At 47.1% G+C, this 16,368-nt stretch overlaps 1 protein-coding gene across 1 annotated transcript in view; it reads right to left on the bottom strand.

The window, feature by feature from the left end:
• TENM4 (teneurin transmembrane protein 4) overlaps positions 1-16,368 on the bottom strand; it is a 396,776-nt gene that overhangs the window by 118,606 nt on the left and 261,802 nt on the right. The window contains exon 12 of the mRNA XM_068554555.1: positions 5,554-5,739. Coding sequence (XP_068410656.1) covers positions 5,554-5,739 — 186 coding nt within the window. The remainder of the gene's footprint in view (positions 1-5,553; positions 5,740-16,368) is intronic.

Raw genomic sequence — 16,368 nt, 5'->3', positions numbered from 1 at the left:
TGACCTCAGAGAGCTCTCTCTCTCTCTCTTCTATTGCTATAAGAACTATTTAGCAATAAAGATCTCTATTAAATATGTGTTTAGTACCTTTAAAAAAATGCTTACTAATTTCTCAGACCACAGGCAGGAACAGAAGCCAGGGGAAGTGACGGAGGCACACTCGGGTCGTAATCGGTGTTGTGGGTTTCAGGGGACAACAGTGGATTCCACAAATCCCGGGATTCCTTCCCCACACAGTGACCTCAGGCCACACTGTGAAAAAAAGCTGATAATAGCCAGTCAATACCAAGACCAAGAGCTTTCTGGGAATGGAGTAGAGCTTCCTTGCCTCTACTGAAAATGAAAGCGGTAACTGGGTCTTTGAAGTCCAATGCCATTTACTTATAAAAGGCATATGCAGAAGTCCACACTGCTGTTTCTTTCACCGTTTGAAAAGCTTGGCACATATGCCCTTGAGTCAAGTCGCGTAAAATTTCATCGTGATTTTAAAGCACTAACTTTAAGAAAAGATGACGCAAAGTCCCTAAGCTTGCATTATGGATGGTGGATTCAGGGCTTCCCCAAATTCCTTCATCTTTCTCCTCCAGATTTCAGGATGAACACGATGGAAGCAGAGTCATTTTCCTCTTGGACCACGCTTGTTTTTTCAACATTGGACATGTTTCTCATGCTGCTTCTACATTCCTGTCACTATGCAAGAAAGTGGAGGTAGTGGAGGCACATAGCTATTTATAAGACAAGCTCTGAGCCTTAGCACGAGGGCAGCCTGTGAGGTCTTAGATCTCTTTAGCGTTTCTATGACCTCCAACATGAAAGCGTCTTTCCTCCACTCGCCTGTACCGATAGAAGTTTCCGGAAATTTCTCTTAAGATAATCCCAAGAAGCTTCAGGGGCCCCCATCAAAGGTTGTGAAGAACACGGCAAGAAGCTTATTCTTCAGGAGCCTCAGTTGACTCTAATAGTTGTATCATTGGTACCCATCAGGTCAGGTGAAACAAGGATCATTATGGCAGGTGATGATTGGGGTGGCTATAGTCATTTGAACTTCTTTCAGATGGATGACAGATCATCAAAGAGATGTTCTTGTTAAGTTCCTGGATACATTAATGCTCTTCTCTCTTTGGACGAAGGACCAATGAGGAATAAGTGGCCAATGGCACCCACCCTGAGAGGGGCTCACGGAGCCCACTCACTGGTCTCCAGTTTCCCACTCCTACCACGTGTGGGCTGAAAGCTCCCAGGACCATCAACTAATCAAGTTCTTGCTCTGATAACATGGGGTAGATCCCTGTCCGTTTTCTCTTTCTCCTTGTCAGCATTTGTCCTACAACTCATGGGTCATGATGCAAGAGAAAGCCTCTGAGGAGGGATAAGCATTGGATTATCTTACAGGCGCCGATACCCTGTGAATGCTTGTGAGCTCTTGGTTAAGGATTGTCTGATTACAAAAAAGAAACTCTAGAGCTACCGTTCAAAAGTGGACAAAGAGCTCCAGAAGAATGTGTGGCCTTTCTTTATAATTTCTCTGCATCGTGAAGTCTGGCTTTGCTTGCTCTAGTAATTGCATCATCAGAGTATTAGTATTATTTTGATCTTTACTCCCAGAGGAGGATTTGTTTAAGAATCAAGATTTATATGATTGGACAGTTCTCCTGAAACCTAGTAAAAATAGTTCTGCATATCTGGCATCTTGAACAATCACAGCTTTGGGGTCAAGGTTGGAATTTTACAAATGTAATCAGAAGCTAGCATTTCCCACATGTGTTTTGGGACTTCATAGACAAGGGGCAGTGAAGTGAACAAAATAACTATCATAGAAGTGATCCAAAATGTTGGTGTTTTCAAAGAAACAGGAAAAATTAAACACCTTCTTAAATTTAGCTATGACTTTCAGCTTTCTCTAAAGAAATTGGAGGTCAAGCCCCAGACTTAAGAGACTCATAAAGTTCCTGGAAAAGACATCCAAAAATACGTTTTTGATGACTCTGTGTTGACCATATACTTGAGAAATGGATCCTAATCAATCCATCTTACCTTAACTTCTAGACTAGGGAAACTGGGTTCCGTATACACAAGTGGATGTATTACTAGTAAGTAAGTAAGAGTGAAAATGAAAAAATCCTTTTTTATTTGTGGGATAGTTTTAGAAGCAGGTGATGGGTGTGCAGTCTGTGGGCAGTGGAGGAGGGGCCGGAATTCCATCACCCCGGCAGGCCTCCTCCAGCCACCCCACTCTGTGATTCACAGAGGGAGAAACTGAAGTCCCCAGCGACCATGTGGTCTACCCATGGTGCTGTCACCAAGACTTTTCTTGAAGTTGCAAAGAGACAGATAATTCCTAACATAAGGAATTAAGATTTGAAATAGTCTTGCTTTTTGACAAAAATATTGTCATTAAAGAAGATGCCACTGCCAAATATCCTTTCATTCTGAAACCAATCTGTTTTGAGAAAAACCAGGTAGCTTCCATAAAAGAAAAGGTGGACCCAAGCCTCCAAAAGGAGATATTTAATTCCTCCTATATAATCTGCTCCGGGAAATGTCACTGGGGTAAGAAGGTTTTTAAGCTGGGGACTTGACCATAAGGAGCCCAGACTTGTCTTACTCTTTTATGCCAGCTGTTAGGGAATCAAGCCATTCTTTCCTGTTTATGGAGGGCAGCAGTGTGCAAATGAACAGGCCTTCCTCTCTTTGGATCCCACTGCATGGAGGTCTCTGAATCAGCATCGTGGATCCTGGCCTTTTCTCTGGTATGGGACAAAACCACACTGCAAAATATGAGCTAGCTGTGCTATGACCCATCGTATAATGATGAAATCTGATAACAAGAGAAAATTTAACACATTGAATTTCTAACTTTTCACACCAGCAGTTTTTGCTTTTCCTAAACGATCCTCACAGGGAGTGAAGTTCCCTGGAACATAAGAAAGTGCTTCTTGTTACCATCAAAGATTAAAAAGGGGTTTCTCCTTCTCATATCTATTCTGAAAAGAAAAAAGAAGGCACCGCCATTGTTTCCCTCGTTTGTATCTCGTACTCCTTCCCTTCCATCCAGCAAGGTTACTGAAGTGTTCCTTCGGCACTAGGGTGTTGGGTTTCTAGCAGGGATGCAGCTGGCCACAGGCAGAGACGCACAGAGGGCAAGTTGCCATGCAGGGAGATTAGACAGGGTCAAAGGAAACGTTCACCACACAATGAAAGGTAATAGAATTCCGAGCCAAAGTCCTTTCATCTGAGCCACTATGACTAGTCCTTTACTTCTTCAATGTCCCATGACATTTTTCTGGTATTTATGACTGTCAACCTCCCTCTTGAATCGTGCACATTTACCTTGGTGTATTTCTTATCTGGAGGGGAAAAAGCATCTGCAATCCCAAGGAGGAATTTGCTCTTAAAGAGTGACAACAGGGTGTGCAGGGGAGGTGGGAGGGGCTGGTTTGACTTCTTGGCATCAAAACAAAGAGATGTTCTTCAAGCTAGGCTGATGAACATCCACGAGACACTGGCTGGAACACAGCCTGCCCACAAGCCCTGCCATGAATCATCTGTGACTGGACGCAGGGAGAATTTCCGTAAATCCCTCGTCATTTGACTCAGACGAGATGCTTTAATCTTATAAAAGTCTGACATCCATAAACTTTTTGGAACGTGGTAAGGTGAGCTGAGGACTCTATAAGCAAGTGATAGAAAACAGAATGCACTCTCTCTGGGCTCTGATTTTGGTTTTACTAGGGATGGGTCCCCTTCTGGGCTGGGAGGCTAAAAGGTCAGCTTGTCCTTAGTCATGCAGAAAAGTGAAGGTGAAGGAAGGGCAGAGTTGAAAGAAGCAGGTGGGCCTCTCTGGTGACTAGGGCTGCTTTTCTTTAAGAGGTGTCCAGGGCGGTCGTGGGATAGGATGACATTGACAGAAAGAAGCCACCCAGAGGCGCGCAGTGAGACAGCGCAGCACGTTCTGCTATGGAAAAGCAGGGTGGGCTGCCGGCGGCTACGGAGCGTCTCTGGACTCTTACGTAAGAGTGTGGCTGGCCAGCTAGCTGTGGGACTCTGAGACCAACCAGAATAAGAAGGCCCAGCCTCTGGGAAGGATGAGAGCCAGAGGCCTCTGCAGAAAACCTGGGCTTTGTCCTGCAAGGACTGCAGAGCAAGCAGCTGGCGAGGAGCTCCTCCCCAAGGCTCAGAAAACCAAGCCTCAACTTCCAGTCCTACTTCTTAACAGTTCAGTGACCTTGGGCCTCAGGACCTTGAAAAGGAGGGGGTAATACGCGTGCCTCCACAGGGTGACGGATGGCAGTGGGAAAGAATGCAGTTAAAGCCCTTAGCACAGTGCTTGCCGCACTGTAAATACTCAAAAATCAGAACCCATTATTATTAATATTAGTAAGTATAAGGTATTCCACTGCCATGGATAAAAAGGGCAATGGTGTGGAGGCAGGGATGGTGAATAAAAACCAATTTCAGGCTACAAAACAAAAGGAATGCGGCCTAAAACAATATGAAATAAGAGGTAGCTCCATTTGCTCAAAATTCCCGTGTCCCTCATAATCTTTGGGGCTTGCCTCCCAGTTTCTGTAATCAAGAGGTGACTGTCAGGGCTGGAGAGGCACCCGGAATCCTGTCTCCTAGAGCCATGTGCTTGTCATTTGATCACAGACCCTTCCTTGAAAAAAATGGAAGGGGAAGAAGTTAAAACACACATACACAAACCAGTTGATTCAATAAAGACCTTTTGGTGAGTGTTCATTCCAGGATAATAAACCAAGCAAGCGTCTGGCTGTGTTTAAAATCAACAAAACCAGCAGGAAAGGCAGAAAGAAGGGAACAGGGTGATCAGCTTGTTTTGAAAGCTGCCGCCAACAGTGCTGCTTCAGCAGGGGCTGGTGCCAAGGAGCCACCAGGAGAGGGGAAAGGAGACAGATGCAGACGGGACGGAAGCCGAGGACAGGGGAGGGGGGGACCCCAGGCCTAATGGGATGCAGATGTGGCCTGGGGCCTACGGGGAGCTTTCCCCAGGATCCCAGGCCTCTTCGGGAGCTCCAGCCCAGCAGGCTACTGGGGGTGTTCAGTGCTAAGCCCAAGACCTCCCAACCAGATTATAAACTTGATTTAATGGCTACGTTTATGGAGTACTGTACGATGTGCCAGCCTGTGCTAAACTCTTTACGTGCGTTATTATCCCCATTTCACAGGTGAGGAAACTGAGGCTCCGAGAGGCCTTGGGACTTGCTCACAGCTGCTAAGGTAGAGCCATCTGCCTCATGTCTGAACCCCAGCTCCTAACACAAAGTTATACTGCATTTGGCCCGGGGAAGGGCTAAACCCAAGGCACGCTGACCAGCTAGCTGAGATCTGGGAGATGCAGGGTGGGAGGGAAAAGGTTAAAAATGTCCAATTGTGAGTCTGAGTCCAACTGATGTCTAGGAAAAGCCAACCATAATGTCGTCAGATGAAAGGACTTTTGGCCCAGTTCCCACATGCGATGGGGGCCCCCGAAGTGCCAGACAGACAAAGACACCGCGCAGCCCTGGAGAAGGTGCGGTGGCCTGGCCCTCCTACCGATGGTGCAGTGCTCGCCGTTCCAGCCCGGGCTGCACTCGCACTTGCCGTCCCGGCAGGTCCCGTGCTCGGCGCAGCGCGGGTGGCAGGCGCGCTGGTCGCAGGCCGCCCCCATCCAGCCATCCTCGCAGCGGCAGGTGCCCCCCACGCAGACGCCGTGGCCACCACACTCGGCAGCACAGATCTCTGGGTGGGGGGAGGGAGAAGGGGGAGAGAGAAAAAACAAGTATTGAGCCAGTCGTTCTTGGGAACAAGGGTCACACTTGGCTACCTACCTCGGCTCTGTGAGCAGTCGGGATTCCAGAGGCTCAGGAGGCTAATCTCTGTGGACAAGGACCCTCGGACAGGAACAGTTCTCCAGCCAGAGGCCTGTCCCGAGCCCCTTTCCTCACCACAATGGGGTGGATTGTAGGGCTCTGCTCTGTTTGCTTTTCTCTGTGGCCAGCCTGCCCCCGCTTCTGTGCTTACCGCTTCCAAAGGGGACCGCCCTTCTGAACAGATGCGAGGAGAAGTCAAATTTAATTAAAAACCAGTTATGTGTGAAAACAAAGTGAGGATGAGCCAAGCGAAGTGGCTGTGGGTCTGGCTGGGGTGCATGAAGGGTCCTGGGCTTGCCCTTCATTCCAGCTTTGACTCTAATTGAGATGGGAGGAAAGGGGAGGCTGGACCCCCGCATCCCAGGGGGGTTTCCTCTGGTGTTCTGCTGGGTTTATGTTCAGCCCTCCTGCTCGCTGCTTCATCACCCCAACTCCAAGCACCATCTAAATGGCCTTTCCCATCCAAAGCAAACAGCTGGGCTGGGGGTGGAGGCACTTCACAGCCAGACTGGAGTTGCCCAGCCCTTCACAAAGGCCCGTCTGTGAGACGGTTCAAAAGACACACGCGACCTGATCCACAAGCCCCTTGGGCCCAGGGCCAGCGACAACTTCATGGTTACTCAGGCAGAGGTTGTGAAAGCTCTGAAACACAACTCCTTTTTAGGAAACCAGTTGAATAACTGGGGCTCTCTGCCAGGGCTGTGATGGAGACCCTGACTCGATTCTGTGCCTCGTGGCCCAACATTCTTCAAATGAAGATCCCAACACCTTTAATTTCTTTCAAATTAAATTGACTGGCACCCATGTCAAGCTGCATTTGCACATTACCCCTGCCAAGCTATACTCCTGGCTTGGAAGCTACTAACAGTCCAACTACTTTTGAAAAAGAAAATAAAATTAGATCTCAGAGGCTCAGAACTTCCATATTAATCTACAAGGCAATGGCTAAAATGTTCAAGAATTAAAAAAAACCAAACAAACAGAAAACAGTAATAGTTCCCATTTATGGTGTGTTCCTATGCCTGACATCTCGCCAAGCAAAGTAGCTGGAAAGGGAGTTAATGTGTGCAGTACCACACTGGGTTTCTCAGCTGCCCAGGGGAGAGAAAGGCTGTTGTAAAATGTGTGCAGAGAGCCCTGACCTGGAGCCAGGGGACCTGGGTTCTATGCCAGGCTCAGGAGCAGAAGCTGTGTGACCCTGGGCAGGTTCCTTGACTTCACTGGTGACGCTGCCTCACAGCACCTCTGCTGCCCATCAGGGCTATGCTGAGCACTCAGTGAAGTGGATGAGAGAAAAGGGCATGGCAAGATCACTAAGAAAGATTTCTCAGGACAGCGAGTTTTAGACTACGCGTCCAAGGACCAGGTTTGCGAGGTCTGTGTCTGCTCAGCCACGGATCTGCTGTGTGACCTTGGGAAGGTCACTTGCCCTCTCTGGGTGTTGGTTTCCTCATCAACTGCAGGGGGGACCTGATGGCATCTAAGACTGTGGGAGTCTATGATATAAACATCCTCCATGTCACACAGCATATTCTATCCCTAAGGCTCGGCTGGAGTGTCCCTCCTCCTCTGAGAAGTCTCCCACAATTCACTCTGCGGTTGTTCTCTTATTCCGTGCCTTTCCACGTGACGTGGTAGACTGCTTCTCCATTTCTGCGTGTCTCACTGTCAGACTCAGGACAACCTGAGGCTGGATGAATTCTGATCACCTCTAGGCCTGGTACCCAGCACAGATCTTGGCACAGAACAGACCCTTAATTAAGGTTTGCTGGATAATGCATAAATCCATGTGTGCCTGGGGCTACAGGTGCCTAAGAATTTAAAACAATTCAGGTACACCCTGCTCAGCCTGGCTGAGAGTCAGTCCAGGCCTATCTGTCTGCTTATCTCTGGTGGGTTGCCCTTGTGAAAACTTCCCAAGTGAGCGTGGAGCTGTGCAGCAAAGTGTCAGGACACCCATCAGCCCTCCAGGAAGGGGGCTTTCTCAAGATGTTCTTCAAGTTTCCTTCCCTTCTCGCTCACATGGACAATGTCCTGGATTTTTCTCAAGATGAAGAATGACAATCTCGGGTCCCTGGTTCTCCCTACGTCCTAAGTCTGAAATTTCCATCCCTTCAGCACAGCGCTGCAAGGGCATCGACCCAGGTGACTCCGGAGGCAGGGCCTGCACTCAGGGCTGGCTGGGACTTTCACCTGAGAGCCTGGAAGAAAGATCAGCTTAGCATTTTTGGGGGTTTACTCAGCACATTTTCCAGGTGGCAGTTTATGGTGTGAAAGTAAACTTCAAACAACCCTTCTGTTCACCGAGGTGTGAGCCTGGAGAGGGACAGGCTATGGGGCAGCCTTCCTCGGGGCACTTGGACTTCACTGTCTTGGTGTTTTGGGCTGCAGGGCACTTGAAGGTCACGGGCTTGAGAGCAGAAGAGGCAGGGCTTCCCCAGCACTTGACAGTCTCACTTCAGGTCCTCACTACTGGGTAGTTCATTCCTTTACTAATTAACTTTGAGGCAGTGTGTGTGAAAGAGCGTAAGACTTGGAATCAGGTGTGACTCCAAATCTTGGTTCTGCCAGTTGTGGGACCTTAGACAGCCTCCTCAACTGCTCTGAGCTTCATTTTCTTCCTCCGTAAAATGGGGATGACGACAGCACCCACTTCAGAGCGTACACAGCCCTGATATACAGCTCATACTGATTCCTTTATTGTTCCAGTAATAGTTCATGCCTGCCTGCTATGTGCCAGAAACTGTGCCGGGTGCTAGGAATACAGAGGTCAATAAGACATAGTCTCTGCCCCACAGGAGATCATTGCCCAGACAAAGCCCAAACTTATTGCTAAGATCAGCCGAGTAATCTACAGCTGTTACTCACTTCGGCACCTTTCTGCTTACATGCAATGAATAAAGAACCGTGAATCTTAGGATCAGACAGATTTGGCATCTATTCTTGGCTTTGCCACTTATTGGCTGGGTAATCTTCAAGGTGCAAGTTATGCAATTCATTGAATCTCGATTTCCATTTCTGTAAAATGAGGATAATAATTCCCACTTTACCAATCTTACACGGTTGGTGTTAGATCAAATGAGGTAATGTATGGAAAAGCCATTTTTGGCTTAATAACGTAACACTTATATCAGGTTTTACAGTTTACAAAGCACCCTTCACATACAATTTCTCATTTAACTATCACAACAATGCTGTGCGAACACCTGGCTATTATCCTTCTTAGAGGCGAGGCTACTGAGACCCAGAGAGCATAGGGGAATTCTACAAGGTCGTGTGTTCATCTGGTGCTTTCTCCTCATTTTGACAACCCTCAGGGCAAGGCTGCAAGATAAGCATTTTACAGATATGGAAACTGAGTCACAGACTAGACAGAGGCAGGCTCATTTTACAGATATGGAAACTGAGTCACAGACTAGACAGAGGCAGGCCCATTTTACAGATATGGAAACTGAGTCACAGACTAGACAGAGGCAGGCCCATTTTACAGATATGGAAACTGAGTCACAGACTAGACAGAGGCAGGCCCATTTTACAGATATGGAAACTGAGTCACAGACTAGACAGAGGCAGGCCCATTTTACAGATATGGAAACTGAGTCACAGACTAGACAGAGGCAGGCTCTCCTTTGAGGGAACCTCCTGGTTCTTCCAGCAGATCTCCCCTCGTTTCTGGCCCTGTTGTTTATCTCTTGTTACGTTCAAGTCAGACCCTGGCTATGTGTGAGATGCAATGAGATTCTCTACACAGAGTTTCCCAGACACCCGAGCTCACTTTTCTCCTCTGGAGACTGCGGAGCTGTCCCTCCAAACTCTCCATTTCCCGGCCAGTTTACACTAGACATGCTGTCCCGGCACGAAGCTAAAGCTGCCTGCTGGCTGAGCACCCCTCCATTAGTCCTTTACAAGCTGGGTTGTGAGCTCTTACACACTTTAATGGAAGGGGCCTGAACAGGGTGACCTTGATGTTTATGTGGTGCTAACTGATGGTAACACAACCTGTCAGTGCTGAGGTTCTCTTCTGCAGATGGGCTCTCCGCCCGAGTGCAGGAGACCCGCTGCCTCATGACGGGAGCAGAAACCTGAGATTCTGCTTCCTCATTTGGTCTCAAGTTGTAGGCCCCATTGTTATTTTTTTATATACCTCAATTTTTTTTTTTTTTTTTGTCCTTGAAATAAAAGGAACTGCTTTATTTTTGCTTCTCTGATTCTGCTTTTACACTGAAGCAGATATAACTTCCCAGAGTGGCTGGTGAAAACCAAATAGGATGATGCTGAAGAATGTGCTTTGACCGCTCCTGTGCCCTTTATGTAAATGGTACTTTGTGAAATTTGGGTCACAGCTCCTAAGTCTCAAGTTTGCTCAGTTGTAAACTGGGGACGACACTGACTACTGCAGAGAGTTGGTGGAGGAATCACTGTCATTTGCTTAATTTCTTGAGCGCTCACTGGGTGCAAATCCAATGGTGAGCGGGCACTGGGGGATCCAATGGTGAGTATGACAGACACGGCTCTTTCCGGACCTCAAGGAGTGACGTTCTAGCATGGCAGACGGACATAACCTAATTGAATTAAATGGGTTAAGATGAATGGAAGTGAAGCTTCTAGTATGGAGCCTGGCACATAGTCAGGATATGATAAACTGCGCACACACATATTCTTATAAGAAAGGAAATGGGGTGTAGCGGCAAGTGTTATCAGACTGAATGAAGTCAGATCAGATGTGAATTCTGACTTATGCAACACACCTGATACAAGCAAGCATTTGATAAAGGCTAGGCCACGGTCATGTGATCAACATCGGCACTTTCTGACTACATGCTGGACGGCTGGGGCCTGGGAGGAACCCTCTGACGTACTATAGAGTAAACAACCCATATAGTAGACATGGATTCAGATTCCGACTCTCCAGTCTCCTTGAGTCCTTGCGGAGTCCTTGGGAGAAGTACTTAATCTCTCTGGACCATACTTCTTCACCCTCAAAACAGGGAGAGTAATAATGGTCCCCTACAGGGTGAGTGAGTGGTGGTAACTGAAGGAAAGAGTAAATGTGAACGGCTCTATGTAATCTGTGTTATGGATGCTGTGTTATGTACATAACTGATTGATGGAGACCTACGACATCCTGTATCAGTGCAGCTCCGAGTCACCGAGAAGAGAAGCATCTCCCTGAAGAGCAAAATATTTTCTAGCAGCAGCCTCAAAATTTGGGTATGAAACTCTTTCTCTGGTTACCTAGCATGGCACCATCAGCCAAGACCATTAAAACCCAGGTAGAAGCCACCTGTATTTGTAGCTTCGGCTTCCTCTTAAAATCAGGTGAAAATCCCCAACTGTCCTAAAGTGTCATTCCAAGTCTGTACAATTCTTGGCTGAACTATACAGGGCCTTGGAGAGCAACCAGGTCAGGCCCAAGACCACCCTGGCTCTTCTCCTGGGGAAAGCTGCACCCCCCAGCACCTCCCCTTCCCCACCCCACCTCTGCCCGGCCTCACTGGTATCCACGTCTGTCTTCTCACTAGACTGGAAGCCCACCTGATGGCAGGCTCTAGCCTTTATTCATCTTGGTTCCCAGCAGCAGGCACCAGGTCTGGCAGAGCGTGAGCTTTCAACAAATATTTGTTGAAAGAACAGATGAATTTTTAAAAAATCTCATGGCAGAGGTGTTATGTCAGTTGGCTCAACTCTATCCCAGCGCCATATTGTACAAAATTTATTTGGTTAAATATATTCACACAGAGGCTCAGCCTCCTTTGTGCTTAACCTTCTTAGAAACTTATCTTCTCCAATCTCCGACTGATAGCTTGTAACCTTGAAGTGTTTCAGTCCTTACACCCTCACCCACATCTTCCTTCGCACCAATGCCCGTGTCATACCTGTTCCCTTTCTATGATGTGGAAGCAGGTGGACACATGACCAAAAGGGTAGGGAAAAATATATGGTTTGGCTATTGGTTAATTGTGCTCCAAAGTGTATACACGAGGAAAAAAGCTGCTCCAGTCTCCTCTCATTAAATGTTAATCCCTATATGAACCTGGATGAAGCCTGGGACCTACCACAGCTACGTTTTAATTTGTCTGGACTTACTTTACAATCCTGTTCATTAAAATAGCTGGTAAGGGAAGCTGTGCCTCTCCCCTAAAGGGAAATACTTATATATAATTTTCCCATAAAATTTCTTCAACTTGGAAAGATGCTCAAAATTGACACAAGTCGAGGGATAGAGGGGACCCCACACAAGGATCTATGTGCTTTCCTGCTGAGCAAGGAACAGATACAGGTGAAGCTGTCTTTGAAATTCCAGGGATGTGAAAGCAGAGCCTTGGCCCCATATGGCCTCCTGGGAAGCCCTTTAATAAGTCTGTATTTAGCACTAAAAGGGATAATAGGGAAAACTGTTCTATTCTGTTTAGGACCTGAGGTTCTTAGACGTGACCTTAAGAAATTTTAGTAAGGGTTAAATAATTTTAAATGATTTCCACTAGGATCTTCTGTTGCATCGCTAGCTCATCTGAGTTAGTGCCCAGTTTGGGGGATTTCTCTGAAATCCTGGTCCTTGAAAATCCCTTGGGGGAATTTCTCATGAAATCCTTGGCCACTTTAAGTCCAAGCTACATTAAACAGCATTTGAGGCAAAAATAAGGAGAAACTGTAGAACCACTATTGGTGGCACACAAATATTATCTCATTAAATCCTCACAACATCCCTGCAATTTTATTTTCACTCCCTTACCATCACTGAGGAAACTGCTTGGAGAGACTAAGTGACTTGCTCAAAGGTACTTAGCTAGAATGATAGGTGACTATGGTTAACACAGCTTTTTGGTCTGTGAACTATGGGATCAGGTTTAGGCAAAACCTCAGCTGTAATCTGACATATTCCCTTATTAATTATGTATTAGATCCTCACCCCAGCTAGACTAGAGAATCTCTGAAATCAGAGTCTGAGTCTCCTTTTTCACCCTGACTCAATGTTTATCATGTTAAGTACTTTTCCTTTTGTTTGTCTGTTTATCTGTCTTTTCAATCTCCATCCATCCATCTGCCTGTCCATCAGCTCATCCATCTGTCCATCAACCCAATCATCTAATCATCCAATCAGCTGTTGAGTCAACAGGCCACCTAACCGCCCATCTATCCATCCGTCCATCCATCCATCCGTGTGACTTGGGCTAGTTAATTCATCTTTCTGTGCCTCAGCTTTCTCTTCTGCAAAATAGGATAGAGACACCAACATCTCAGGTTCATGTGAGGCTTAAAAGAACATCACGTAATGTGCCTAATGTCATGTACATCTTTTACAGAGTAAACACTCACTACATGGCAACTATTTTACGTCTATGTGCTAGAAAGAGCCAGGGGAAGGGAGGGTTGGAAGACACTGTGGAGAGCAAGGGGAGGATGTGAACAATTGAGGTTCCTCTCAACAGCTGGAGAGGACTGGATCTGGAGGACAATCAGAAGGACAGGCCTCCTGGGCCCCTCATGCCCTGGGGAGAGGTAAGGGGCAAAGACCCGTGTAAGGGGCATACCAGAATAATGAGAGAGCACTTAAACCACGGCCTCCATATTCTCAGTGAGGTAGGAATCTCTGCTGAGCAGGATGCTAATGGCTAGATGTGGACATTTGAAAGAGCCCCTTGGGGACTGAGTGTAAGAACTGACAAAGCACAAGAAGAACTGCACCTGGAAGGACCCAGGAGGGGCTAAAGGTCGTGAGCATGACATGATTTGGCTTACAGCACTCAGAAGCCCGGCTGTAAGATCAGAGATGGTGAGTGGCTGGAGTGATCCTGGGTTTTGCAAGGTGGATGTGGAAGAAAGGCACAGAAACAGGGAGCCGAGAGTGATGAAGGAAGACAGCTGGAAGTAGGGGACTGAGGGACCAGGGGGAAATGAAGGAGAAGGAGGGTGAGCCAGGGGAGAGCTGATGCTGGGCAGGAAATGGCCTGGATGTGGCCAGGGGCTCGCCTTCAGGTGGGTTTAGGGGTTAAGAGAGAAAAAGAGGAGGAAAAGGTAGAGGAGCAGTTTTCTTGGTCAGAGCATGAGAAGGTATCTTAGAGATTCTCTAAACATCCTGTAGACAGGAAAACACGGGCCAAAGAGAGGAAGTGCCTTGTCCTTGGCCACACAGTCATGTGCATATTAGTACTTGAGCAAGAAGTTGATGGCTGCCTTAGGAAATAGTCATGTAAAGGGCCAGCCAGATAAATGGCTAAAGGCGGGGAGGCCTCACCACTCTTTGGCCCCCTCCTCTGTGCCTCTGCATAGGCTGCTTTCATGGTCTAGGTGCTCCTTTCCCCCAGTCTTCACATGTTGAAGTCTGGCTCCAATGCCACCTCCTCCCTGAAGCCTCCTTCCCGTGCCCACACTGGAAGGGGCTTCATCTCCTGCCTTCCCAAAGCACTTTATGCAAACCTTTGTTTATCAGGGTTGTTAGTCTACCTGTGTTGCCTCCAGAACCCTGCCATCATCAGATTAGTCTCTGTACTCTGTAGTGAGTCTCACATAGAAAATGTATCTTTTGACTGCATCCGTGTACTGCCAGATTCCAGTGGTCTGAGGCAGGGCACTCCATGTAACTATTCAAGGTACGATGATTTTGCACAGGGCAGAGGCCTGGATTTGGGCAAGCTGGGTATAAAAGCCTTCTCTGCTACTTCCCAGCTCTGGGAAACAAACATTGCACATATCTGAGACTTATCTTTGTCATTTATAAAATGGCGGTAATGAATCTTAAAATTGATTTAAAAATATATTGAGGACCTACTATATGCCAGATACCTTTAGAAGCTGGGGATTCAGAAATTGTATTAAATTATTCCTATCCTCAAGGAACTCAAGTCTACCTAGGTGTATAAATGAGCACAAAGCTGGCCACCATGCCTGGCACACAGTAGGCTAATTACAATTTAACTCTCACTTCCACAGGCCAGATATCCCTGCAGTTTGAACAATTTGGCTCGAATATAGCACCCACTCTCTCTCCCTCCCCCTCCCACAAAATTGGGCAGATGGCTTTTTAGTCTAAGTGCAGGTTACAGGAAGAAGCCAGAAGGGAGGAAGGTACAGGAAAGGAGCATCTGACTTCCTTACAGTAATTAATCTCCTTTTGACATTGAGGCCAAACCCAAGTCACTCTCCTGTACTTCTCAACTTCCATCCGTATCACCTGAGAGTCAGAGCTGCTCCAAGCCGTGCCTCGGTCCCCCAGATCTAGATGGCAGAAAGCTAATGAGCCTTGGAAACCACATGGCCTTTCACCTCACTCAAGGAGCTCAGAAAGCTTTCAAACCAAGCAGAAAAATGGATTCCAGTACGTTGGTGCAGAGCAGTCTCCAATCTATTCCCCCAGGACTAGAATTTCAAGCTTTATGAAGCACCTATCACAGGAAGTAGTAAGTCGCTTCTATTCACCTTAATTGGAGGGTATCTGGCTTCCTGATTAAAGGAGTTCAAAGCTAGCATGGGGGAGGCCTCCAAATATGCTCTGACTTTGCAGAATGATGACAAGCCAAGAAAGGACGGGTGAGCAGAGAAGCCAAAAAAGGTAACTGGGATGTGTATTTGGGGCCAGGGCTGAACCACTACCCCACTGAAAGGGTCCAACTGGGTATAGTGAAAAGATAGCTGATGTTCAGACCTCCAGCCCTGATACCCTTTTGTGAAGGCCCACCTCTCCACCCAGTCATGTGCTCATCTATCTAACTCTTTCCTGGACACCTCCTCCTAGAAGTCCCCCAGGCACCTCAAAATGTATGCCAATATTAGAGTAAGCTTTCTAAAACCAAACCTGACCACGTCACAGCTCTGCCTGAAACTTTTCAGTGCCTTCCACTGACAGATAAAACCTAAACTCTTTCAAGGCCATTCATGATCCGATGCCTGCTAACTTCCTTCACCTCTTCTCCCTCTCAATACTGCCACAAATATCCTCAGCTAAGCTACTCCAAACTGTGGTTCTTTCCTAGAAAATGCCAGGATCTGTCTCATCTATGTATTCGTTGCAAATCTTTGACTTCCACAGTGGGCTGCTGCAAGGTGCTTGCCTCTTTCTTCCATCTCTGACAATTCAAATCCAACCTCCATCACTCACCTTAAATCCCACTTCCTCCAAGAAGCCACCTTGATCACCCCGGCTGAAAGCAACTGCTCTTTTCCTGAACCCCTGTAGTATTGCCAGGTTCACCGTGGTCATGATCCAATTTACATGGTTCCTGGCAGTGTCACCAAGTGAAGTGGTACCTTGTAAACCTGATACCTGATCCATGGACAGTATCGGCGTAAACCTTGGTAATAGCCAATGGCAGGATTATGCAGGGGATAAGCGTGGGTTCTGAACCCAGAGAAGGCTGGATTTGAATCCTCTCTTTTCCAGAGTGCCTTTGGGAAAGCCACTCAAGTTCCCTGAACCCTGGTTTCCTGAGAATAACACCGTCTGCAATTTCAGAGGCTTATATATTTGTTGTTTGAATAAATCATGAAGCACATACATGGA

Source organism: Eschrichtius robustus, chromosome 11 (genome assembly GCF_028021215.1).
Source record: "Eschrichtius robustus isolate mEscRob2 chromosome 11, mEscRob2.pri, whole genome shotgun sequence".
Taxonomy (NCBI): Eukaryota; Metazoa; Chordata; class Mammalia; order Artiodactyla; family Eschrichtiidae; genus Eschrichtius; species Eschrichtius robustus.
The sequence above is the reverse complement of the archived record's forward strand: the minus strand, read 5'-3'. Positions and strand labels throughout refer to the sequence as shown.